This window comes from Mirounga angustirostris, unplaced genomic scaffold, assembly GCF_029215605.1.
Source record: "Mirounga angustirostris isolate CCGP_5_RB_7025 unplaced genomic scaffold, mMirAng1.0.hap1 SCAF_2, whole genome shotgun sequence".
In the NCBI taxonomy this organism is placed as follows: domain Eukaryota; kingdom Metazoa; phylum Chordata; class Mammalia; order Carnivora; family Phocidae; genus Mirounga; species Mirounga angustirostris.
The window spans coordinates 124,004,849-124,031,068 of record NW_026991710.1 but is presented as its reverse complement, the minus strand read 5'-3'; the positions used below and the strand labels follow the sequence as shown (position 1 = coordinate 124,031,068).

At 39.1% G+C, this 26,220-nt stretch overlaps 1 protein-coding gene across 8 annotated transcripts in view; it reads right to left on the bottom strand.

The window, feature by feature from the left end:
* Positions 1-26,220, bottom strand: part of ARHGAP10 (Rho GTPase activating protein 10) — a 316,951-nt gene that overhangs the window by 124,370 nt on the left and 166,361 nt on the right. For all 8 annotated transcript variants that reach the window (XR_010409585.1, XR_010409584.1, XR_010409583.1 and 5 more), the window contains 2 exons: positions 10,341-10,415; positions 3,636-3,723 (listed from right to left, as the gene is read on the bottom strand). Coding sequence is in view for 5 of the 8 variants with exons in the window: in XM_054508716.2 (XP_054364691.1) it covers positions 3,636-3,723; positions 10,341-10,415 (163 nt within the window). In the remaining 3 variants the exon portion in view is untranslated. The remainder of the gene's footprint in view (positions 1-3,635; positions 3,724-10,340; positions 10,416-26,220) is intronic.

The window sequence follows — 26,220 nt, the reverse complement described above, 5'->3', positions numbered from 1 at the left end:
CATTGCTGGAAATCAAAATTATGGTATGAATAGATAGGTAATCAATCAGGGAACTGGTATTCAGCCCTCTAAAACACTAAAGTAAAGAATTTTTGCCTCAAGTCAGGAGAAGAAAAACGGAGATGCCATACATCTATCTGCTGCACATCTTTACCCTTCAAGTGTTTTAGGGGTTTGGCTACTTCCTTCTTACACCTCCAACCTCCCAACCAATAAGATGGCTGGGTTATTTGCAGTGAGAAGAATTCAAGAGCAACAGCTTTTTTGGTGAGAAAAGCTATATTCAACTTTGTGCTATGGTACCTTAGGTGACAAAGCTGGGATTCCAACCCACGCAGGCTGGCTCCAACCATGCTCTTGACCAACACACGGTATTACCTCTTGTACTGAAAGAAATGCACAGGCTCAGGCCATAACCAGATAGCCAAAATAAAAATTCCCTTTTCTCCCATTTGGTGCATCACCAGAGAAAGTATTACTTAAATCCTAATTACTGCATTTTTAGTTGCTAAAAATAACACAGGGGAAAGAACAGCAACCTAACTTTCAAAATCTCCCAAGGCATCTGCCATTTTATGATAATCACTTTATCACATTCAGGCAGACTGCGTATATTGTTAGGAATGAAGTTATATAATAATAGCATCTCATAATGTTGTTCTGTAGGCAATGTTTGCTTAAAAGCAGAATTCAAAAGGATAAAGCAATGTAATGAGAGAAAAAGGCAGACAAAGCAACATAAGACTAGGAGCGATAAGGGACTAGCTTCAGAAAGTATCAAGAACTAAAAAGAAATTTTATGTACGGTACTCAATAAAAAGATCCTCTAAGTTTATTAAACTACTTACCCCACCAGGAAAAAAAGAACCATGTGGAACAGGGTTAAAAAAACAAAACAAACAAACAAAAACCTCATGCAATTCATTATAAAACAGCTGGATTTTTGCCTTTAGTTTCCCACCAATAACTGAGTCACTTTGGTCAATCCCTTTAACTGTATTAGTCAAAGAGTAAAAGGAGTTTAAAGCTACCTCCTAGAGTGGCAGCACCCTTTTCTCAAGTTAACATATGCAGTTCATTGTATTTTTATATCCCTCTCCCATTCTTTCCTTCATCCATCTCTTACGGGCTTTCTCAATCTCAGCACTACTAACATTCTGTACATTTGGGAGCAATCATGGGTAACCTCCTGGATGTTTAGCAGCCCATCACTGGCCTCCCCCCCATTACATGCCAAGTAGCACCTCCTTTCCAGCAATCGTGACAACCAACAATACTTCCAGACATTGCCATGTATCTCCTGGGGGGATGCAAAATTTCCCCAGTTGAGAAGCCCTATATCCTGGTGACAGGTACAGCTCTAGATGCTGGAGATACTGCAATGAACAAGACACACAAGATGCCTATCTTTAGGAAGCTTACATTCTAATCCCCAGGTGGGACCTAAGGAAATTCATTTTGTCCGTAATTCTCATCCAAACCAGTTAGTCACTATCAGTTAGGGAGACATTAACACATAGATTTAGCAGTAATCTTATCCTTTTATCAACTAGGGACAATAATGTACTTCAGAGTTTAAGAAAAAAATTTTTAAACAGTGGTTAAAAATACCTTGCTTAAATAAAATACTCAAAAATAGGTAATACACATCTAAACCCACTGCTAAGTTTTAATCTCATTAAAAAATGGGACAACCGGGCACCAGAGTGGCTCAGTCAGTTGGGATGTCCGACTCTTGATTTGGGCTCAGGTCATGATCTCAGGGTTGTGAGGTTGAGCCCCATGTCGGGCCCCACGTTCAGCAGGGAGTCTGCTTGAGATTCTCCCTCTGCCCCTCCCCATGCTTGCGCTCTCTCTCAGCTCTCTCCCTCTCTAAAATGAATAAATCTTGGGAAAAAAAGAAAAGAAATGAAAAAGTGGGACAAACAGGTAACAGGCCTCCTGATATATTACAGGAAGAATATAACACCACTATGATATTCTTGGAATAAATCAATTTTTAAAAAACCTAATCTGAATCTAATGAATTCTATAGATTTAACTGTTTACAGGAAATATGATGACTAGAGAAACACGTTAAATGACACCATGACACAAACTGCCATATCTAAAATATGGAAAATTATACTTAAAAACGACCCAGGTTGGGACCTGTGGAGTATGGTCAATTGAGCATAGGACTCTTGGTTTCAGCTCAGGTCATGATCTCAGAGTTGTGAGATCGAGCCCCACATTGGGCTTCGTGCTGTGCGGAGTCTGCTTAAGACTCTCTCTCTCCCTTTCCTTCTGCCCTGCCCCTCACCCCTCCTCTAAAATAAATAAATAAATCCTTAAAAAAATAAGAACAAAAAAATAAAAATGAGCTAGGTTTATAAACAAACAGAAATGCTGAGGGAGAAGAAAGCTGTGCAGAGGCAGGGGACTGTGCAGATTAAAAGTGACTTAAAACATATAAAATGTGTTGACATTATTCAAACCCTACAGGAATTTAAATAAATATGAAAAGACCTTTTGGAAAAAAAAAATCAGTAAAAAAAATCAAACATGGATTCAGTACTGGATGATATTAATTTTGTTGGGTATGATCATTGTATTCTCTTTGTCTTTCTATATTGTCTTTTTTTCTTAAGTCTTTACCTTTTTATAGACATATACTTAAGTATTTATGGGTGCAGCAATATGATGTTTTAGAAAATCTTTCAAATATTATCCAAAAGAAGTAGCAGGTAGGGGGATTGCAGAAACAAGAAGGGTAGGATGTTGATAACTGTAGACACGGGGTAGTAGAGCCATGAGGATTCAGTATACTAACCTCTCTGGTTTTACAGACCTGGAATTTTTCAAATAGATGAATTGCTTAAAATATATAATAGCAGTTCATTTTATGTCCTCATTCGAACCCAAATAATATATACCTGAAACACAATCCTCTGTGCTGGTGACCAAGAATCAGTCCTGGGGAAGCACTGTCATTTGTCTGCCACACAAAAATCAAAGTCCTCCATAGGGGCACCACAGCACAGGAATTATGGTCGTCATCCTTTTTCCATTCTTTTACTTCTTTTTTCCCCTCTCGCGGTATTGTTCTTCATCTAATCTCAAGCTTTTTATCATTAAATTCTTTTTTATAAAAAGGGTAATGCCCCATAGAGATGCTGAGCCCTAGTCTAACTCTGGTCCTAAATATCTCCTATAATAAATGCAAGACTTCAGTTTATCTTAAAATCTCAAGTGAACTTCCTTTCAAATAGCTTTGTATTTATGTGTTATCGTTATAAGCCTCTAGGTTCAATGGTTTAAATTTAAACGAAAAAAATCTTCATCTCCGCCTAAAAGAGTCAATGAATTCAATAAATAGCCTTCTTCCTATTTCATAACACTTAACTCCTAAAACTCACATCTACAATAGACATCTATTTCAAAAACCAAATCCATTCCAATTCTGTTGCAATTTACCTAACAACTGACATTCAGCTACTACTTGCCACACTTTTGAAGACACAGATCCCTCCTAAATGTCCCCCTTTTTCATAAGGTTTAACTCGACGACTGAGATCTCTGGGCAGAGTCGGCATCCGCCATGTGTTAGATGCCCAAGAGCACACGCTTCCGTTCTGTCACTGAGAGGAGCTTACCTCAAGTACTGTTTTAGGGCACTTGTTATTGTCTTCACTTCCCAATCTACAGAATTCTCCAGGTCCACCTCATTGCATGTTTTTACATCTAGTGAGTAAGTAAGCAAGAAAACAGTAATTAAAACCCGGAACATTCAACGGCCCCCTTGACTGGCTCACAAAGCTTCCACTTTTAAATGGCCAAACCACAAATAATTAATTCCAGGATTTCTTATAAAAACATACACAGTTTCTTCTAGTATAAGCTGTGTCCTATTATTAGACATTCCTAAGCAACTTCAGAAGATCTGTAGTGGAAATCAAAGGAACAGGATAAGATGGGGCTGGGAGGAGGGAAGACCTGGACAGAGTGGGGCATTTCAATAGTCACAACTCAAAGCATATGTGGGCACGATGACGGCGATGCTGACAGTTATTACTATTATTAAAGACACTACTCGGTAGCCATGGCTTAGAGCATGTGGCATTTGCAGTGTCTACGTATTTTACCACGTCTCAGGTGACATTACAGTCATCACACTGTGTTATGACAAGGGAAACAGCACTGTTAAGGGCAAGATGGCAGCAAGTCAGTGGGAAGAAGGGACAGTAAGCTTGGTCCCATGCTTCTAAGACCTGTACTCAACATATACCTTTCTGAAGATTAATACATGATCCATCAAAATAGCAATAGGGTGACACATACATTTAAACTCAACTTTCACATTAACATCACAATTTGTAAGCTTGTCTAAGAAATACTTATCAGAAGCCTCCGTGCAACACTTCTGACATTCATTCTGAATAAAACTAGTTTTCTTTGTCCTAAAAGTGTTAATGATGTGTTCCTTCCAAATGCCCTTTCAGATAGCCAACAAACTCGGTAGAAAAAGATGTGTGGCTTAAACAAACAAATAAACGGGAGGGGAAGGGAGGTAGTAAATTCTGAAAAGGACAAAGTGAGTCTTTGGTCGAAATAAAAGGAAAGGATGGTGCAAAAGGGAAAGGCAAGCACTCTGGGTAGGGGAGGACCTTTAATCCTTCCAAGGCTGGGCTACTATACCCGGCTGTTGGCTCGGCACCGGGGGAGGAGGAGAGGTGGGCAGCATGTTATCACAAACCTGGGCTTAAATCCCCGCCACCACCCTGAGGGGCTACACCACCCAAACCAAGTCAGTTCTAAACCTGTCCGAACTTCAGGTTTTCGCCTGTACCATGGAGATCAAGTAAACGCTCTCAACTCTGAAGAGCAGCAAAGTAAAACAGGAATGTGTACAGATTCCCATAAATTGTTTAAATAAGTAGGCAATTACCACAGCTGAGTCACTAAAAGTATAAGCGTTCAGAGGCGGTTCCTACTCAAAAGGAGGGGGCAGCAAATGGGTTATGATGAATGATATTAAACAATCGACAAAACTTGCCTGGTTTTCTCTACTCCCATCATCCAAAGGAAAAAAATCAGACATTCCTGGAAGAGATTTTATTTCTCCCTCACTCTAGAATGCTGTTTCAACCAAGTCCCAAGAAAACAAGTCGTTTCAGACTTTTTTTCCTCCCTTAACTATGTATTTGTCTATATAGGGGAGGAAAATCTTGTTAGTTAGTTCCTCTTGAAAGGCACTAAAAAGAAAAGCCTGTCAGAGCGGGACCACTGCAGTCAGTCAGGCTTGCCACTGAAAAAGCTTTGGGCTTGGGCAGGAGGAAGGATAGATGGCAACTCAACGTTATTCTCAAACTTTCTGAAAATAAAACAGGAAGTAATGATTCTTCCACAGCCATAACATCATACATATGAAGTCAATTACTCAAAAGTCTGGAGACTTTTTAAAGCACTTCAACAGTTCTTGATTACAGCAACTGACAGCAACATGCAATAAACTACAACAATGGCAATTGACACTGATTACATTTTGATCAGTTCCTACAATTCAGAACTCATTTGTTACTGGGCTTGTCAGACAAGCCACAGATACATTCAAGAAATCAAATTAAGCACCCTGATTAAAGGTGCAATCCTTTATAACTAGGACTAAATAATTCTGTTCTAAAGGCTTTGCCAACCAATTACTTCAGTAACTGAATATTCTCTCTCTCATTAAATCAATTATTTAAATCTCATTTTAACATACAAGTCAGATAACATTTTCAATCAACTTGCTACCGGCAAATCAGCATTTTAAAATCAGGAGGCTTCTAAAGGAAATCTTTTATTTTTATCTTTCTACCAAATAATCGGTCTATATTTTGAGAATAATATTCTTTCTATGGAAAAATAAGCCATCCTTTGAATTCATGGAATAAAAAGTAGCTGTCGTATCAGAAGCTAATGACTACATAGGGCCTATGGTACTAATCCTCTATTAAATTTTCACTGTTTTCAAATAACTCAATCATCCCTAGCAGTTCTTTACAATCAGTGGATGCACTGGGACCAGGCAAATTTGCTAGTAACTTATTTGGGATTCAAACTTAAAAATGCATTTGAGTGTTCAATCAGAATATATGTTCTACTGTAAACAAGGAAGGAATTTTGCTTCCCTTCTGACCAAGGGACAACACTCTTATGGATTAGTTAAAACTCTAAACTAACAAGCACAGATACAAATAGTCGACTTTTTATTTGGGCTAATGTTTCATAATTATGTAACCAGTGTTCTGTTTTTTTTGAAACTGGAAATTTTCAGCCCCACCTAAATACAAAGTGCTGACACCCTTCTGAATATTGACTTGGGCCCCACTTTAAAGTACTTGACAGAGCACGCTGATGGAATGAATTTTGAGAATATTCTTTATAATCAAAATCAGAATTTTTCACCTACATTAATTTTTCCCCCCAATCCATATAAAAAAAGCTGTCCTACAAATAAACAAGGTAGTATTTTTTAAAGTAAAACTTCTAAATTAGTTTTATTTCTTGTTTTCTATGCTTGTGTCTAAAAATAAAATCATCCAGCCTGTTTTGCAAGTTAAATTTAGAAATAACCACCAAATTCACCAACACACATAAGCTACCACCACATTTTTCTCACAATTCCCCCACCCTGCTCTGATGTTTTCATTCTTCAGTGGGGAGGTGGGAAGAATAATGACAATTCTAACCCATCTTAGTTCTAACCTACCAATACTATTGTAATTAATCTGTTATATTCTCACCCCATTTACTAAAAAATCCATGACTCACCCAAAGACACCTCATCTGATATTTCTCCCTTCCCTCCCCAAGTGCTCCAAGTTTCTATTTAAACAAACAAACAAACAACTTTTACAAAACTATGCCTATGCATGCCCTCTGTTAGAGCAAAAGGGGAAGGAAAGAAAAACACCTGAAAAGCGAACAAAGACAATTGCTCACTTGGGCTTTTTTTTTTTTTTTGGAAACTTAAGAAGCTTGGTCCAGGAAAAGCTAGCAGACCTCTATCTTCTGCTCCCAGAATGGAAGACGACTAAGAAGACAAACAACTCCCATCACCATGACCTGACCTGGAGGAGTAGAGATGACAGGTCTATTTAGAGGACTTTGTATGGTCAACTATCATTAGTATTTCTTGTTGGCAGAGGAGAAAAGAGAAGAACGGGGTGGAGGAAAAGGGGGGGGCAGAGAGGAGATGGGAGAGGAGAAGAATGGAGAGAAACATTTTTTATTTTAATCTTAAATACCAGGGGTGAAAACACACCAAAAAACAACACAAGTGAAGAAAACATGCAAGATACTAAACATGCACCCTTTCTTTAGAAATTATCACATTTATGCAAGCGTACTTAAATACTTAAAACATTTCAAACAAACAATATACAAATGTGTTACATAAAAATGGCAATAACAGAAAAATATCCAAGTAAATAATTAGCTCTCAAGAACTAAAGAAACCAAGTAAATGGAAGTTCTTGTCAAAAAATAGTAAATGCCTTGGAATTTTTCCTTAGATACTAAAAAATTAGATGATTTCTCATCTCTACAAAGAACAAAACCATTACACACAAACTGCACTTTGAAAAATTCAAATTTGAAATAAACACTACCTAGAGAAATGGTAACTTAAAAAAAAAAAAACTACCTAGTACCACAATAAGGCAAAATCATCAGAACTAACTCCTCTAGAGGGGAGGAATTATGGATTGGTTTAAAAGAGCAAAGCTAAAAATCTGGCAGACTCATCCAATTTTTTTTTTCTCTTTAAGATATAGAACCCTAGAACACAGGGAGGTGAGAAAAGATGGAAACAAAGAACGTCCAGGGGACAGGGTATATACAATACACAGAAACTCTAAAATCTTTTTTTTGGGGGGGGGGGAAGAGGTATAAATTATTTGTTGTGAACACTTAGTGAATCAGGATGGACGGAAAGAGATTTTTTTTTTTTTTTATGGAAAGAGGTATCTTAAGGGAATTTTAAATTAGAGCACAGCGAATAAATCTATTCTGTTAAGAGCTTAAGTTTGAGTTGGTAACAAAGTAACAAGAAAGTGGATTAATCCTAATAAAAATCCAAGGTTTGTGACTGGCCATTTTAAATTCATACTAGGAATTATTATGGATTAAGTAAAATAATTTCTGCTGTGTAGCGCCCACCCCACCCCACCCTCCTTTAATAAGGAGCTAACACTCTCATCAATTCTTCAACTTCCTGGATAAATACTTCTTGGGAAAACACAGCATTTCCTTTGTCAGTAACTGAAATCAGGTTGTATCATGCTTGTATCCCCGACTTCGCTGCTCTGAGTCTCATGGAAAGTGAAAACCATTTTCCAGGTCATGAATTTTTGAGGGTTTAGGTATTTTAAAACACCTTGCCGGTTCAGGATTATTTTGAGACATTTCCCATGAGCACAGCAAACTACCACCTTGTTCAGGGATGCAGATCAAGTGGGATTTTATGAGATTAAGAACAACTTTTGAGACAGCTTAACACTTTGGTGTGACCACGGAGACACCCTGGTTTGAGCTTCCCTTGGACGTGAACATGAAGATAATAAAAATAATGCTAGGATCCTTCTGACCAATTTGCTGCCCAAGTGTGCCTTTCAGCCAAAATATCCCTTTCTTTTTTGTTTTATTTTTATTTTTTTATTTTATTTATTTTTTAAATTTTATTTTGTTAGTCACCATACAATACATCATTAGTTTTTGATGTAGTGATCCACGATTCATTGTTTGCGTATATCCCTTTCTGATGCCAACAGAGTCTTCCAATTCTAATCATTATTACACCATCTCTTGGAAATGAGAGAAGTGTTTCTAATTTTAAAATTAACTAAAAGCAGATGCTGGAGTCCCATTAAACTCTTCCAGCTGCTACTGAACCACTGGCAACCCGAGTCTATTTAATTTAGAGCCCACTAATGGTAAAAAGGAAAATCTGACTGCCAAAATTGCACACCCAAGTTAAACCAGAGAGGCAGAAAATGAAAACAGCTCATGAAAGCGAATGTATTCTAAGACAGCTCTCCAACTGATGACGGGCAATTTTTCCTGTGGTTAATAGCTAAAAAAAAAAAAAAAGGTTATTCTTATTAAATCCTTAATTCAAATACAGCCAAACAAGCAATCCTATCTGCAACACATCAGCTGATTTTATTCATCTTGGTTTATGCTTCCGAAAACTGAATCTTCCCTACAATGCTTTCAGATGCAGGCAGGTTTAAATGCATTGACAGCATACCTGAGGGCATTGTTAATATTGATTAATTAAAGTGAGATATCAAGTTAATTAATATTTAGCAAGGTCAAAATGACAGACTGGTTTGACATGCAGGCCCTCCAGCCTGATGAGTTATCACTCCTCAAGAGGCAGCCTGTTGTAGACGAACCATGAGAGACAATGGACTCTGAAAAACAAACAGGGTTCTAGAGGGGAGGGAGGTGGGAGGATGGGTTAGCCTGGTGGTGGGTATTGAGGAGGGCACATTCTGCATGGAGCACTGGGTGTTGTGCACAAACAATGAATCATGGAACACTTCATCTAAAACTAATGTTGTAATGTATGGGGATTAACATAAGAATAAAAAAATGAAAAAAAAAAAAAAAGAGGCAGCCTGCTTTGGGGTGGGGAGGGAAGTGGGGCCCCTTACAGGTGGCACTGAGATGACAGCAGCGTGTAATGTAAAAGCGCTTTGTCATTCACGTAATGTCTGGGGTAATGAAATGAATTCGCTTTCTGGCTTCCTCTAGTCTGCGATGCCAAAGAACACTGTGTTATCAGCACAGATGGAGCATGCATGGTTCTGGAGAAGAGCCTGGTGCAAACTACAAACAAGCCACTGTGAATACCAATGAATCCCGGAAAATCAGATCCTTGCTGTCAAGTGACAGTTTTGGAAGCAACATAAAAATGAGTGAGTCCCAGTGGTCTTGTCCAACCAAATGTACTGTCAAGACTCTGGACAGGCAATTTGGAAGCCATGCAAATCGCAGAGGCCTGGCTGCTTCTTTCCTCTGAGAAGCCAGGGCAAGAAGACATTCACCCATGAGCCTGCATTCTTTTTCCACCACCCCCCACCACCACCACCATTTCTTAATCAGTAAAGAGGGAGTGGATAATCTGGGCTGAGGCAAACACTAATCTACTTCTCTGCATCAGCTAGCTCTGCTCAGGAGAAAGCTCATCTAGGCAGTAGAAGAACAGAATGGATTCACAAGTATGCTGTACATTACTATGAAATATTAAGTGGTGAAGTCAATGAACATAAACAAATAATGCATGGAAAATGATTAGAAAAGAGGCATACCCATCAACATACTCAGAAGTCTCTGGACCTTTGAACTCACCCCCACAACTCTGTACAATCCTTGGTCATTTATACCTATTGGAAGAGACAAAGTGTTAGCAAAATACAAGACTGTCATATTTTAAAAGCTGGGAACAAACAATTGCATTCAGAATCTTTGCTAACTCACATTAGCAGCATTCCTGTTGACTATAAAAATAACGTTCGACAAAAGCAAGTGTTTACCAACTTGTTTTAGCAGCTTGGTATTCATGAGTTATGGTTGGAAAATAATCTCATAAAAACAACGTTCCATGTGGACAAAATGTAATGAGTCAATGTTAATGAAAGAAGTTCCTTAAGTAGTACTCATGTGTACCAATGCACTCTGTAAAGATGCATTGTAACTTTCGTGTTTATTATGTTTACTTATTCTTGACTTTTTTCTTGAAAAGTTTTAGCCTTTTAAAAATAACATGGTGTTAATTAGGACACAGAAAGAAATTGTTATTTGGATGATTCTTTAAGACCCTGGAAACTGCATTCAAAACTAAGGCAGAACTGTTTTTGTTTTTAAGAGCTGTTACATGCCCTGTCCAGTGAGGAGCTCTGAAACTTCCAAGGAACATTTCTACAAAGTATACATCAAAATGAACCAAATCACAGCATTCTCTCTCTGCAGAGCCGGGGAAACAAAATATCTCTTTGCACAACAGACAAGAAGTAAAGGCAAGAAAATATACTGTCGAACATAATTTAGTATATCGAATACATGGCACGTTTGGATTCTGATTTGAATAAACCAACTTATAAAAGGGCACTTTTGAGGCAATCTGGAAACTCTGAGTGACATTAAGATTAGGTCAGAAAATATCCCTATTTTTTTAAGGTACATACCGAAAAGAGTGAAAGAAACCTATCTAAGATTTGCTTTAAGAGCAAAGAAGGGATAGATGAAGCAATTTTAGTAAAATCTTTATAATTGTTGAGCCTGAGTAATAGGAATACAAGAGAGTTCACTGTACCACTCTCTCTACTGTTTTTATGCTTGCAACCTTTCATAATAAAATAATGACTTTCAAAAAAACAAGACTTATCTTTATTTCTCAAGAGAGTTACAGCTTGTTGCCTATGTTTATGGTCTGCACTACCAATGTTAAAGCTAACAAGAACACAACTGGCTGAAAGGAAGATGATGCCTCCAATCCTCCAAGTTTCCAAAACAAAACACCATCCAAAAGGCCCTGGAATTTGCCCAAGGGGGCTTACTTTCTTTTTGCCTCCCTGCATGGGTGATGAATAGAATACCAGACAGATTCTGAAGGGCTGGATTCAGGTCAAAGCTCAGTCACTCCTCAACCCTGAGACCTTGGGCAGAGAGACCGGAGATTTCTCTGAGTCTCGATGAGGTATCTGAGATCAAGGATAGCATCTTGCACCTTGTGTTATGGTGGGAGGATACTGAGACGGTATTAACACATGTACTGTCAATTCTTACACACCACACACATAAAAGCGCTTATTATTCCTTGTAAAAAAACAAGTCTTTATTTTCCTTTTCTCTTTTTGCCTTTCATTTATTTCTCCTTAATCATTTTTTAAGCTTCTCAAATGTCCTACTTATCTATTATATGCAAAATTTTGTGTCCCTCCAAAATCCATAACCCTCACTACCTCAGAATTTGACTGTTTGGAAATAAAGTCTTTAAAAGAGGTAATTAAGTTAAAATTAAGTCATTAGGGTAGACCCTAAACCAGTATGACCAATGTTCCTATAAGAAGTTGGGACACACACACAGAGAGAAGACGGTGTGAAGACACAGGGAGAAGACAGTCACCCACAAACCAAGGAGAGGGGCCCTTAAAAGAAACCAACCCTGCTGACACATGGACCTCAGGTTTCTAGCCCCAAGCATTCTGAGAAAATAAATTTCTATTGTTTAAGCCACCCAGTCTGTGGTACTTCACCATGGTAGTCCAAGCAAACACATACACCTTCTCTCTCAATTATCTCAAAGAACCAGAAGAGCAAAGACTAGCCTTTCAGTCTACACATGTCTGTTCTAAAGACGTTTTGAATGCTAAAGAACCAAAGCAGCAGAGAGGCATCTTCCTGATGGGGAAGCTCACGGACTCCAAGAGAGAGAAAAATTCAGGTCAGCCCTGCCAGGAGTTGATAAAAAGGAAAGGAAATTGTCAAGAAACACAAAAATCAGAGTTTGAGCCTGCTACAAGAGAAAAGACTGGGCTTCATTCCTTCCTCCCCCTAGAGGCCACAAGGCCATGTCCGGAGAGTTTAAAATACCAGAGGATTTTTTTCTCAATACTCCTCTATTTAAGAAACCTAAAATAGTTTGACCTCAGTGCCAGAAGCCAAAAGAGCAAGTCATATTCTGCAGTCAAACAAACATGCGCCTTTGAGAAGGGCCTAAAATACATAGAGAAATGAAATAAGAATGTTACCTCAGCAATAATCATCACTCTGTGCTGGTAATTACTATCAGATAATTGATCAAGTTCAAATTCATCAACCTGAGAGAAGCTGAGTTAATTGCTAATGCATAATGAAAGGCGCAAGGGGGAATTGATCCTACTCAACGCAGTTTCCACTTTTTTAAGATGAAATTTAAATAAACCTCTTATCAAAGCAGCTTGGAAACAGCCCGTAAAACACACACACACACACGCATGCACATCATGTAGGATATTGTTTCTTATTACAATGTCCTTAAAATTAAGAAAATTGGAACATACTTTATATCTATGAACACACACGTGTCCTATAAAAGACAACAAATAAATATATTTGAAGAATATAAACCAATCAATACGCCAAGTCCCATGAGTGGGTTTATCACAGTCTCTCCGGATTCTCTTCCACATTTTCCCCTTTCAGTCAAAGGAGTCACTATGGCTAATCACCAAGCATTAGAATTTTGAAATTTTCTTTGACTTCCTCTCTGTCACTTTCCAAATTCAATAGGTCAGTGTACACAATTTCTTCAAACTTCAGACTAATCTCTGCTCCTTCAACACAGTCTTCAATTTTATACACACACATTTATTACGGTATCCTTACAGGAAAGCACACACGACCATAATTCATTCAGAACATCATCATTTTTTCTTTTTATTTTTCTAAGTTCTCTTGATTATCTAAGTTCTCTTTCATCCCCACTTAAGAGTAAACCATCAGATCAAGTCTCGATTCCAGAACAAGTAGGGAAGGCATAAACACATAAATATCCACAATGGGCCCTACCTCACCTACCCACATTTACTGTGGAATATTCATCTTCATCAGAGCAGACCCCAGACTATCACCCACAAGTAACCAAATTCATTCCCTCCTGAGGCAGAGGTCCCGTCTGACAGAAACGTTCTTTCCCTTTGCTTCACAAATTACTCCACTGTCAAGTATTTATTCATCAAATATGTGCCAAATACTGTTCTAGCTGCCCGAGATTCAATGGTGAGCAAAATGAAGTCCCATCCGGACCTTCAAAACCAGATAAAAATCCCACCTTTTCTACCACCAGCCCACAGTGATATTTCCTTTCTCTGAATGTGACTCATAATTAATTCCTCTTAAAAACAAAAAAAAATAAAACAAGCCCATAATCTCTTATTCGCAATTCCCAAAATCAAAATCTGAATGCTTGACCTGACATCAGATTAGTTATGTATTTTTCCCCCACTCAATGTGAATATTCCTAATTAACCACGTTAAAGGCAATTTCCACACACAACCTATCTGGAGATGTTACATACTGTCTACATTACCTTTCTAAAAACACATCCAACCTCATGATTTTCAGCCCTGTGTTCTACCTTCTCTTCCCAAATACACAGAGACATGGAAAGATACTAGGTCAATCTTGGTTTTTGTTTTTAATAGCTTTCATGGTGCCTTGCATAGAATAGTTGAAGAGGCATGGCCAGGGTGACTTGACTCAAAATTAACTTGGAACTACAGATATAGATTGGACTTGGTCCAAAACAGACATTACAATTAGGAACTAAAAACTTAAAATATCCAAGTTATTACAATTTTTTCAGGATATCAACATTCTCTGATGTCATTACAAGACTTTCTAACTTTTAACAAAAATTCATCATCTGATCAAAGTGTTATAGACCCAAAGATTTTTTTCTCTTTTAATAAATAAGATTGTTTCTGATCAGTAGTAAAAAAAAGGGTAAGTGCTCTCCGTCACCATGATGAGCAGCTGCTCACAGCTGTTCCCGGGCAAAGTGGACAAGGTGAAATCAGATGTGTCTTCCTTCCCACCACCTGTCTCCTCCAATCTCACACAGTCCTGTCACTGAGAACTAGCTACATCTTTCTTAAGGAGAAAGTCAAAAAGTGGAAATGAGTCAGGTTTCATCATCATCTCTGCCCAACAGCTTCCCTCTCAGAACCCAGAAGATGCTGCCAGAACCAGAGTCTATTCTACTCCATAAAACACCTGCAGAGAACTGCCCAACACCAGTGGGCACTCAGGCCCTGGCAGGTGAGCTGGAGAAGCAAAAAAATAAGATGCTCTGGGACAACAAAAGAATTAGATGCAAAAGGAAAAGAAAGCCAAAGAGGGTGGATAAGTTCAGTTAAACAACAGAGGTGGGTACAAAGGCTGGAGTGGCTGCAACTGGCAAATAAATGTATTGAGTAAGAAGAACACAGGAAGCGGCATTTAGAGTAAAGGAAGCAGGAGAGAGAAGACAGGTAATTAAAACACGCACACACAGAGGAAAGGTCAACAAAGAACAGAATGAAAGGAAGGAGAAATTGGAAATCAATGAGAAGCAGACTGGAAATTATATAACATTTAAATTCTTATTAATTTCATAAAATATTGTGTACTTACTATATTTTAAGCACTAAGGTAGAATAAAGTGAAGACAGGGTAAAATTTTTTAAAGAGAATTAAAATTAAAAGAGCGAGTAACTTGGGACCAACCCAGCCATAAAGTCTTTCCTTTCCTTTCTGGCTTCAGGAGCAGATTCCATACCTGATAACTCAGGATTCTTAATAACTTGCATGATCCTCAGCACATGGTATACATTTAACAAACAAATTGGATAAATTAATGGATAAACTGAATAAATGATTAATAAGTTGATTTGTAAAGTGATAAGAACAGAAAATAAAAAGGGACAGAAAAGGTTGTTAGTAGAAAAGATAGATATAGCAGTATAAAAGAATAAGACTCAAAGTGGAACTTAAATATTTTTGATGAACAGGCACAAAATCACTAAAAAGAATTTTCCAGGTGTATGATTCTACAGAAATAAAGGACCATATGTTATGGGTCTAGCAACTAACATTCATTCAGTTCTCATCAAGTAACCAGCAGAGTGCTTGATAGGATATTTGTGGAAGGACTGAATCATTTATTTGCATGTGCACAAGTTGACAACAGGGTGAAAGGTCATTAATATTCAGGTTCACATTCACAGAATTTACATCAAAAGTCTGCCACATGTTATCATTAATAAGGCATCCACACACACGCACGCATGCACGCAAGCATATTTACAAATGTAGGTCTACATGTCCCCCAGCGCTTCAAAGACGAATTCCCCTTTGGGCTATGTAATAAACAAACATACAATTTTATGCATAAATATTAATCATAGTTGTAAATATGTTTCATAATTATATATTATAAATATTAACTAACCTTGAAAGACTCTAAATAAAAGGAAAAAAGCACTATAGGTAAAATGATTAGGAAAAATTGTGAGGAAATGACCCAGCAACAAGGCTAAGAATGATATGCTATAAAGGTGACTCCAAAAATAGCAATCATGAGGATCATGAATATTGCTTCAGGTCATCAGTAAATTACAAAAATTTGATAATGTGTCCCTTACATCTATTTATAACTAATCTCCAATAAACACTCTATTTACATGTCTGTGCAAATCCAATAAGCACTTTCCAGGCTATCCACTGAACTGGGTTACATAAAAATAAACAGCTTCATACACAAAGATGCCCTTCCAAGATACCGGACAATTCATAATAACTTAAGGTTCTGTAAAAAACACACATTTACATTAAATTATTTTTAAGTATAAGCAGGCAGAACCAAGAATCATTTCCTCTAGTCCATCAAAGGGACATAACATTCAACATCATAAATTTAAGAGACTGGATTTATAGAATTCTAGAATTCTTTTTTTTTTTTTAAAGATTTTATTTATTTATTTGAGAGAGAGAGACACAGCGAGAGAGGGAACACAGCCAGTCTCCTCCATGTATGGGTGTCCATGTGACCCACTTCTGGCTAGTGAGATTGAGTTCAGCTGTCATATCTGTCACACAGATATTTGTCTTATGAGAAAATCTTTTTTTTTTTTTAAGATTTTATTTATTTATTTGAGAGAGCGAGAATGAGGGAGAGAGAGAGAGCACATGAGAGGGGGAAGGGTCAGAGGGAGAAGCAGACTCCCTGCTGAGCAGGGAGCCCGATGTGGGACTCAATCCAGGGACTCCAGGATCAGGACCTGAGCCGAAGGCAGTCACCTAACCAACTGAGCCACCCAGGTGCCCTAGTATTCTAAAATTCTAAAACTTTGGAAGAAGAATGCATTGTTTTTAACACTTCCAATGAATTAAATACTGCAAAAAGGGTAAAAAACAAATTTTAAGCCCTGAAAGAGATTAACTACAGTTGATAGTAACATTTTAACCTTTCTAGATCTCGGTCCCCTCACTTTAAAAAAAAAGCATAATCAAGAAACACAAGTTTGTTGAGTTTAAGTTTGTAGGATGAAAATTATTATGAGTTAAGGTTTCCTTATTAAGGTTTCCTTATTATGATATCTTGGAAACTTCCAGCTCTAACACTACCCCATTGTACAACCTGGCAAGTTGCTCCATCTCCCTGTGTCTCAGCTTCTGTACCTGAAAAACAAGGTTAATGGTGGCATGGGGTTGTCATGAAGATTAAAGGAGACAACATGTGTAAAGCATGTGCATGAGCCTCACATACCAAGCACCCATTACAAGCTTTAGTTGAGCAAAAAATTCAAAATCAGTATCAAAATCAGTATCAAAAAAGCTCGGTACAAGACACAATAGAAACACAGGTTGCCCTACCTGAGGCGCATAGTCTATAGTCTATAGCCTACTTTTACACAATAAAGCACATGTTGAGAAGAGAGCCAAAATTTATTCAATATGAATGGCTCATGGAAAATATGAAATTCCTGTTCACTGATCACATTTGGAATTTCTCCCTGAGATGATAATGATGTGAGCTGCAGACAGGAAAACACAACAGACAGCTACTATCTGCCGGGAACCACTCAGCACTTTTCCTTCCTATGAAGTCTTGGTTTCACTTTCAGTTGGCCTCCACGTACTCTTTTCATAGAAATCCACTTCTGCACTACGATAATAGCCTCCCCACCAGCAGGGACTTTGAGGAAAGGTCTCGTGATTTCATCCACATGGTCTTCCCACGCCCAAATCAACCCAGGACTTAGCTCAGAAACCCAACAGCTCAGCACATGAGGGCAGCTGTATCCACTGAGTCTGGCTGTCACATCCACTTATATTACTGCATCCCATCCCAGCAGAAGTGATGAGTGTGGACAAAGTACAAGGCAAATATCCAATTCCAGGTCTAAGCCAATATTTTTGGAAGCAGTGATCACTTCAAGACTCTTCAGACACATCATCTAGGCTTGACTCTAAGACTCATCCTTTCAAATCCAAGTCTCAAATACAAAGGGTATTTGGTTTATTAGCTGCTACCTTGGTATTACGGTCAGAACAGAATATATATTCCTAGTACTCCATGTGGCCGGCCTCATTTCCAGTTTCTAGCCCACATGAGAAAAAGCATTTTTGGTTCGGACAACCTCTAGACTTGCTGCTATTCCTTGCACAAACACCCAAACCAGTGGGCAGGGCGCCTCCAGCAGGGCTGGTGAGAAACTACACACTAACAGGAAGTTTCCTCTTTCATTAGTAATACTTGGGGTCCCAAACTCTCTCCAGAGGTCTTGCTGTCCCAGATCTGACAGATCTAGCTATGACTCATCCAATGTGCCCTTCCATCTTTCCTCACAGTGGAAACCCTGGGGAAAAGGAGTATCTCACAGTCCCTGGGCCTCCCAGAATTCAGCTCCCCTACTACCACTAAGCTGAGTTGTCAACCAACTCTTCCTCTCACCTTATTCTACTGCCACAGGATTAATTCTGACTCTGAGTCAGGAGATGAGGATCCAAATCCCAGCTCTGCCACTTTCTAGTTGTGTGAACTGTGGCAGGTTTACCCTTAACTTGTTCCAAGCCTCAGATCCCTCATGTGCACCCGAGCCTAATAAACAAGATCAATCTCCTCAACCACCTCCTGAGTTTTATAGGGACTGGGTGAGCTAGAGTACATGAAATACTTGGAAAACATAAAATGCCATTTATTATTAAAGCTTTAAATATTGTCAGATGCAGAATCCACACTGATATTATGTCTTCCACTAAGACTTTCCAAGGTGCTGCAGAGATTCTTAGCAAAGGATAAATCTTTCTTGGGCTGATGGTACCCCTTCAGAAGTCCATGATGGAGCTTGAATGGAAAGAAGAAGGCATGACTTTAGAACGGCTTCATCTCAAATCTGGATAAGCACTTCAGAGATGGACACTTAAATCTGCCCTCCCTGCTTCCCTTTTCTACTGTCTACAGTTTCAAACTTCCTTTCTTCTTTAAAACTTTGTCTAGGGGCGCCTGGGTGGCTCAATCAGTTAAGCGTCTGCCTTCCACTCAGGTCATGATCCCAGGATTCTGGGATCAAGCCCCGCATCTGGCTCCTTGCTCAGTGGGGAGCCTGCTTCTCCCTCTGCCTCTCCCCCTCCCCCTGCTTGTGCTCTCTCACTCTCTCTCTGTTAAGTAAAATCTTCAAAAAATAAATAATAAAAATTTGTATTCTTTCATTCATCTCCAGTATCCTTAGGAAATCAGCCTACAGAGTCTCCATCTCCTCATGTTCATGGATGTTGATAGCACCAGCATTAAAAACTCAGCCTTGGATTTGAGTTGTAGTCTAATGCTTTCTAGCTGAGACTTATGCAAGTCAAATCACGTCTCCTGGCTTCAGATGCTCATGCAAAATGGAGAAATATTGTCTCATAGGGTTCTTGTAAGAAGTACAACCTGTCCAGCCTAGCTATTCTCTAGCTTCTTGCTTCCCAACTCTTAACCTAGTGGTTTTTTTCTTGGTCTTCCTCCTGCCTGAATTTGCTAGAGCAGCTGACATAGGTATGACTTTCTCTTCTTTGGAATCGCCCCTCTTCTGGATTCCTTTACACACACTGCCTTGGGTTCCTCTCCAACCCATGACTGTGCTGTGTCTCAATTATTCTTTTTCCTCATATTCTCTGAGCTCAAAGATCCCCAAAGATTCTGCCCTTTGCCCCATTATCTTCTTCCCTAGCCATCCACCTGGCATGACTTTCTGACACTCAAAACTTCACGTCTCCAAAAATCATGCCCACCATCTCTTCTGTTACCTTCATTTTATTTCTGACAGAAATGTCACAGGCACCTTGAATTCCTATCAGAAACCAATGCCAATCCTTATATTCCTCCCAAACCTACTGCTCCTCCTGCATTCTCTGTCTTGGCTAAGGATGTCTTCATCTACCTTGGCTGGAAGGCTTACAGTTTACCTTCCCTTTTCCCTACCTTCTACAGCCAACCTGTCTTCAGATTCTGTTCTTCTGCCAAGTCTCTCGTCCTATCCATCCCTTCTTTCCATTGCCAACGCCCTAGTTTAAAGTTCCATCAACTCCTGTGTGGATTATTTCTAAAATCCAACCAGCCATCCTGCCTGCCATCCCCTCCATCCCACCTGGCTCCCATTAAATCTACTTCCTCCCATTAAAAGATGTGAACACATTCCTGCTCAAATCTGTCAATATCTCATCACTGCCTATAGAACTGAGGCAAGCGTGCAGCACAGTGCCTGGGATCTGCCCCACTCTGGCCTCAACAGAGCATCTTGTCACATCATACCCATCCACCCCCTGTGCCGGCAACACCCCAGGGTGGATGAACACCATCTGTTCCACTAGCTCCCTCTGGAGCAAAGAACAGGTTTGAATCAGCCTTGGAAAATAGAGATAGTGTCTCCATCTAGAACAACGGGCAGGCGTGCTTGTTGGCCATAATAAAAGACTCAAGTTTCCTAAGTTCAGAGGTTTTTTTCCTTCTTATAATACGACCCACTATGTGTGCAGATCTCACCTGACCCTCTCTGCAGTGCCCTTGGGAATCAGGTACCAACACAAAATTTAATACTCTGGCTACTGAGAGTAATAAACTATCCTTCATCTCTGATCTAGGAGTCTTGAGTCTTCTACTAGCATCCATGAAACCTCAAAATAACTTGTTCACATGAAAGCATAAAACCAGGGCCTTCACTGCCTTGAAACTAGATCGAATCTAATCTTTAAGAAAAGGAACCGTATCTCCACCATTTTTTCCTCCAATTATCTTTCCTGTAGGAAACACCCAAAAAGAAAGGACTAAAGCCCATCTAACACATGCAAGCCCAGGAATATGTAAGTATTAAATAAGCTGGAATGGATGGGACAGCTAAATAAAAGTACATTTTATTTCCAAACCCGCTCATGCAGCTTAAGCTTTAGCAGTCACAAAATTTTACTTACGTAAATCAGAAAAAAGACACAAACTCAAGGCAGAAGCTGGCTGTTGTTTTTTCAAGGCTCCTTTTCCTCCCTTCTCTACAGAGAGCAGAACATCAGGAAAGGCCTAAAGGCGTCTCGCTGCTGACGTCTGTCTCTCCACCTCAGAGTAGCTGCGGCATCAGGGACCAAACCAGTTTTGGGCAACTCCGGGCAATTTCTTTTTTTGGGGGGAGTGGGGGGGAGGGGGAGCCTGAGGTAATCTAAATGGTCTCCTTCCTATGGCTCTTTCCTTTTCTTCACTGCCTCCCAGCCACTTTTTTACTCAAGCGTCCACAAGACACTGAGGAACAGAAGAATGAAAGCCAAAGCAGTTACTGTTACTGCTTGTTACAAGCGCCACATAAAATTACTAAAGTGAACTCAAGTGATTTATTTCCCTATGTAAATTACTATTAAAAAAAAAACCAAAAACTAAATTTCTCCATGCTCCCAGAGCCTTGAATCAATAACAGAACTACTTAATTGTGATTGGCCTTGATTTGCTGGTGGATCTCTAGTTAAGTGACTCACACTTACTGGGCACTCAATGTGAGCCAATGTCCCAAGCGCTCCTTTTTCATTCTCACAACCTGCCCACAAAGGGGATGCCACCATTATCCCAGACGACACATGATAAAACCAGGTCACCAGGCAGTCAAGTAACTAACCGGTGGTGGTTGCAGAGCTAATACGTGCTGAAAGAGATTCGAATCCAGACTGACCTTTGAGCTCATGCCCTTCGCCACTCCCTTGGAGTAAAACACCATGGACCTCCTCAGAATCTGAACCAAACACAGGGAACCTAGCACGCCTACTCTGTAGCAAGACAGTTTAACCATTTTTCCCTATGAACTTTATGCAGCAACCACTCATTTGGAAACTAATAGCTTTGGAGGCTTATTTGTTCTTAAAACAAATAAAATTACTAATTAAGAAAATGAATAATCCTGACTGCCCTGGATTTAGTATTTCAGTTTTGCATTTGCATTTCTGCAGACACCACAAGGCTCTCTGGTTCCCTCCCACAGAAGACTGTCCTCTGTTACCCACCCACTCCCATCTCACACCCATTATGATTAAAAAAGAGACAGTGCGCGAGAAACTCAAGTTCACTTGCTGTAAATTTTCTGGGGACAGCTGTTCTTTATTTTCTTCATTTTGCATATAATTTGCCCTTGGCAATTTAAGATTAATGTGCAATCATGGTAAAATATGTTGCAAGTTCACTCTGGGCATCTTCCCTCCCACATAATACTGAAGCTATACAGCATCATCTTCTACCAGGCCCCTTCTCAAAACCCCGGACAATTCCAGAGGTGCTCCAGAAGTGGAAAAATCCTCAAGTCAACTTCAAAAAGATTTTCCAAAAACCTAAAACTCTGCTTTTCAAGGAAAGAGAAATTCACTTTTACATACAACAAATCAAAGACTGACACATCTTAGATGTGACTTCCTCCTTCTATCCCATTGAATTCACAGCTTGTTACAGTGCTGAACTGGATAACTGACAGCTTGCCTAGACCAACATTTTAATGCCATACTTTAGAAATTAAAATGAATATTCAAATTATTCACATATGGAAGATTTTTAAAGAGAAACTTCATAAACAAAAGCGGCATACAAATTTAGTTTTAAATCATGATGACTATTTAAAAAATAGCAACTAGAGGAAGTTTTTGAGCAAGAGTCTTAACTTTGTTTTTGTGTATTTTACAATGAATGCATGCACCTGAAAAACTAGATGGCATGCAGTTCCAGAGAAAGTCAAAATACTGGTCATGGGAGTTGGTCCCTTTATAGGAATGGGAGTAATTTACTTAAGGAAGTCGTGTAATTACTCTCCAAGCTCTGAAACCATAAAATGCTTCAACATGTAACATGATGTATCTTTCTATGTCTAAACTCTTACCCTTAATTCCCAAAGATGCTGACATAAATTCATAAAGGAATGAAAACCAATCCTACATAATTATTCAAAAGTACCAATTCCAACCACATATAGAAGAAAAAGTCCTTCCAATAATTTTACAAATTGCTGGAACACATAATTTTCTGATGTGGCATTAGTCAAATCTTTGAATACTCAAGCAAAACACAATTGCTTACTGAGTTCTGTGTATGTAAGACACAGACTATATGTAGAGATGAGAAGAGGCAAGCAAAGGATAAATAAGACATTTTTTTCCACTCCAAGGAAACCATAAAGTTCCAGAAACAAAATAAATAGATCAAATATAATTAACAATATCAGCCAATATAACTGCCAAATGAGGAACTTCCTTTTCATGAGGAAACCTCTTCAAGGGAGGATGGAAAGAGAAAGTTTAAAAATACATTTAATAAATATCTACTATGTACTAAAATCAGCTCTCATCCTCACAAACGTGGGTGCAGGTAGACAGTGTGAATGAACTTCCTAGTCACATTCTTTTAGAGACTAAGGGTCTGAAGGGTTAAAAATCTTTCCAAAATGCCTACCTTACTGCATCATTTTGGAGTGTAAACCTGACCACTCCTACCAGCCAACAAAGAGATGTACCTTCTCCAGAGTAATTCAAGTGCCTCTCTTCCTCCAGTCTGGCCAATGACCTCCAGGTTCCAGATGCATCATGCTCTGTCAAACATCTACACTTCGACCCCACCCTTTCCCTCTGCCAAAATCCTTCCTGACACCCCACAGTTGTACACCTGGCCAATTTCTCGTCCTTTAGAACGCAGCTTATGTGCTGAGTCCCCAGGGAAGCCCTGAGTCAGCGGTGATTCAGAGGCTGGGGCTGGGGGGGGGGGGTGCAGCGTGGGCAGCGGCAGGGCAAATCAGCCCATCATATTCTCCATCATCAGACAGGAGATGAATGAGCCCATCATATTCTCCATCATCAGATAGCCAGAGACGTGGTGGCTGCATGGTTTTTAGCCTAGACACAATAGACGAAAGGATGTATAAAACTGCTTGAGAATAACCAGGTGTTTTCCCACAAAGGAACAAACTACTACAGGGCACCAGAAACTAGGCATCACATGGAATAGCAGGTAAAGGGGCTGGGGGTGAAGCACAGGATCAGTGAACAACAGACCCCATGAACACTTCAGAATTTGCCTTGGATCCACCTACAATGTGCTGGAAATCTGAAATGCCCTTGGCTTCTGACTGAGACTTGGCCACCTGGAGCCATTTTCTTATTTCTTCTCTCAACTGCATTTTTTAGGATGGAGGTTCCACCCTGCATCTGCTAGATTCACACTCATAATCCCCAAAGCTACATGGATCCATGACCCAGGGCCCTCAGAAACTCTACTCTCTCAGGAAACCATCATGGCTTCTTCTACCTCCTAAAAGCAGAAGAAGGGAAAATCCCTGTCTCCCCTTGACTATTCTTATTGGAACTCACATTGTCTACAGCAGAGGCCCAGCTACCACTGATTACGATTTAACAGAGCTGACTGAGCCCAGGAATCTGCAACAAGTCTGCCATGGACCCTGAAGTTTCCCTGATATCCTTTATTTTCCAAACTAAAATCTGAAGGTGAAATTCCTTGCAGAACTCTGATCCTGTACATACGACCAATTGCTAAATGTGACTACTACTTCATCTGCTAAATTACTGGGGTGTATCCATGCTATCTGACCTCACTGCCAAATCTCCCATCCTGAATCAGCTGCTACCTGCCCTGCCAGATCCTCCAACCTAGGCAGAACTCTGGGGCTCCTTTGCACTCAAGTCATCCCACACATGGCTACCAATACTAATTTTCATATTTATCTTTCTAAGCCTCCTACTTTATCCACCATCCTCTAGGGCTTACCAAGTTCCTTCATAATTAAATGCAAATGTTTGAGTACCTGCTTTTATACTGCTTCTTCATGCTTCCTTTCCAATCACATTTGCCTTGTTCCTCACATTCTGTCTCTACATCTTTGCAGAGGTGTCTCTAAATGCCAAAATATACCTTCCTATCCTTTAAATCTAAGGGAGCCTATTCCTAAACACAGTCCTCAACATCAAGTACACTGCAATCTATCAACATACATTCAAATTCTCTTAATTCTTGCAAATGTATAACACTTTTACTTTATCACATGGTGTATTTACATTACAAATCTCTATGTTTACTATTCATGTATCCAGCATTATATATAACTAACCTTTAATATGTGTCCCAAAGGACTAGAACAAAGCTATGTACACACTATGACTGCTCAATAAATAAATACTGGTTAGCTGACTGGCTTCACGTTAGAACTAGGATTTAATTGTGATAGGTCATCTGTTACTGAGAGAAGGAAAAGAACACTGCGCTATTTTTTCAGAACTTCTCAGTTTTGTTTGTTTGGGTTTTGGATGGGTTATTTTTAAGAAGTTAAAAGAAAAGCTCCCCACATGGCAGGATATATTAACCATAAAAATAATGATTGTGCACCTATTTCTCCAACATACAAGCAACCCTTCCATTAAGGACAGTGGTTCCCAAACTTTGCTACATAGTAGAATCACCTGGAGAACATTTATAAAAAAAAAAATCCCACTTCCCAGCTCATACCAGATAGCAATAAAGTCAGAGAAGGCAGGGGGGAAGTCGGGTCATATTTTTTGAGGATCCCAGATGATCCCAATGTGCAGCAATATTTTGGAATCTTGGCCTTAGAAAGGCCTTCAGCTTGGCATACTTAAGCAATAATTTCCTAGCGGTAGTCAGTTCGCCTGAATCCACTAAGAGCTGGTACATAGCATTTACAAACATTTGGTAAATGGCTGAAAGATCAGTTACTCTGACTCCCACATACCCCCTAACCTCATGAGCAAACAACTCTATGGAAATGATGAGTATGATTTGTTAACTGATGTTAATATTGTAGTGAAACAGGTTTCTTCTTATCCCAAAAGCAGAGTTAACTGCTAAATAGTCCCACTCAGGTCAAGATGTTAGCGTCTGTATATGTCAACATACACTGTACATGTTAACACAGATTATATATTTATATTAGTGTCATATATTGATATCATATATTAGTGTCACATATATATGTGTCATATATGTCATCTTAGTGTAATATAAATTATATATGTTGTCAAAGATATGTTAGTACACTAAAAATGTTACCTCTTCTTAGGATACTGAGGACCATAGTAAGTTTTAGACATTTGTCTGATGCTTTCCAAATATTTTAGTGACGTCACAATTAAGGTGGATAGTAATA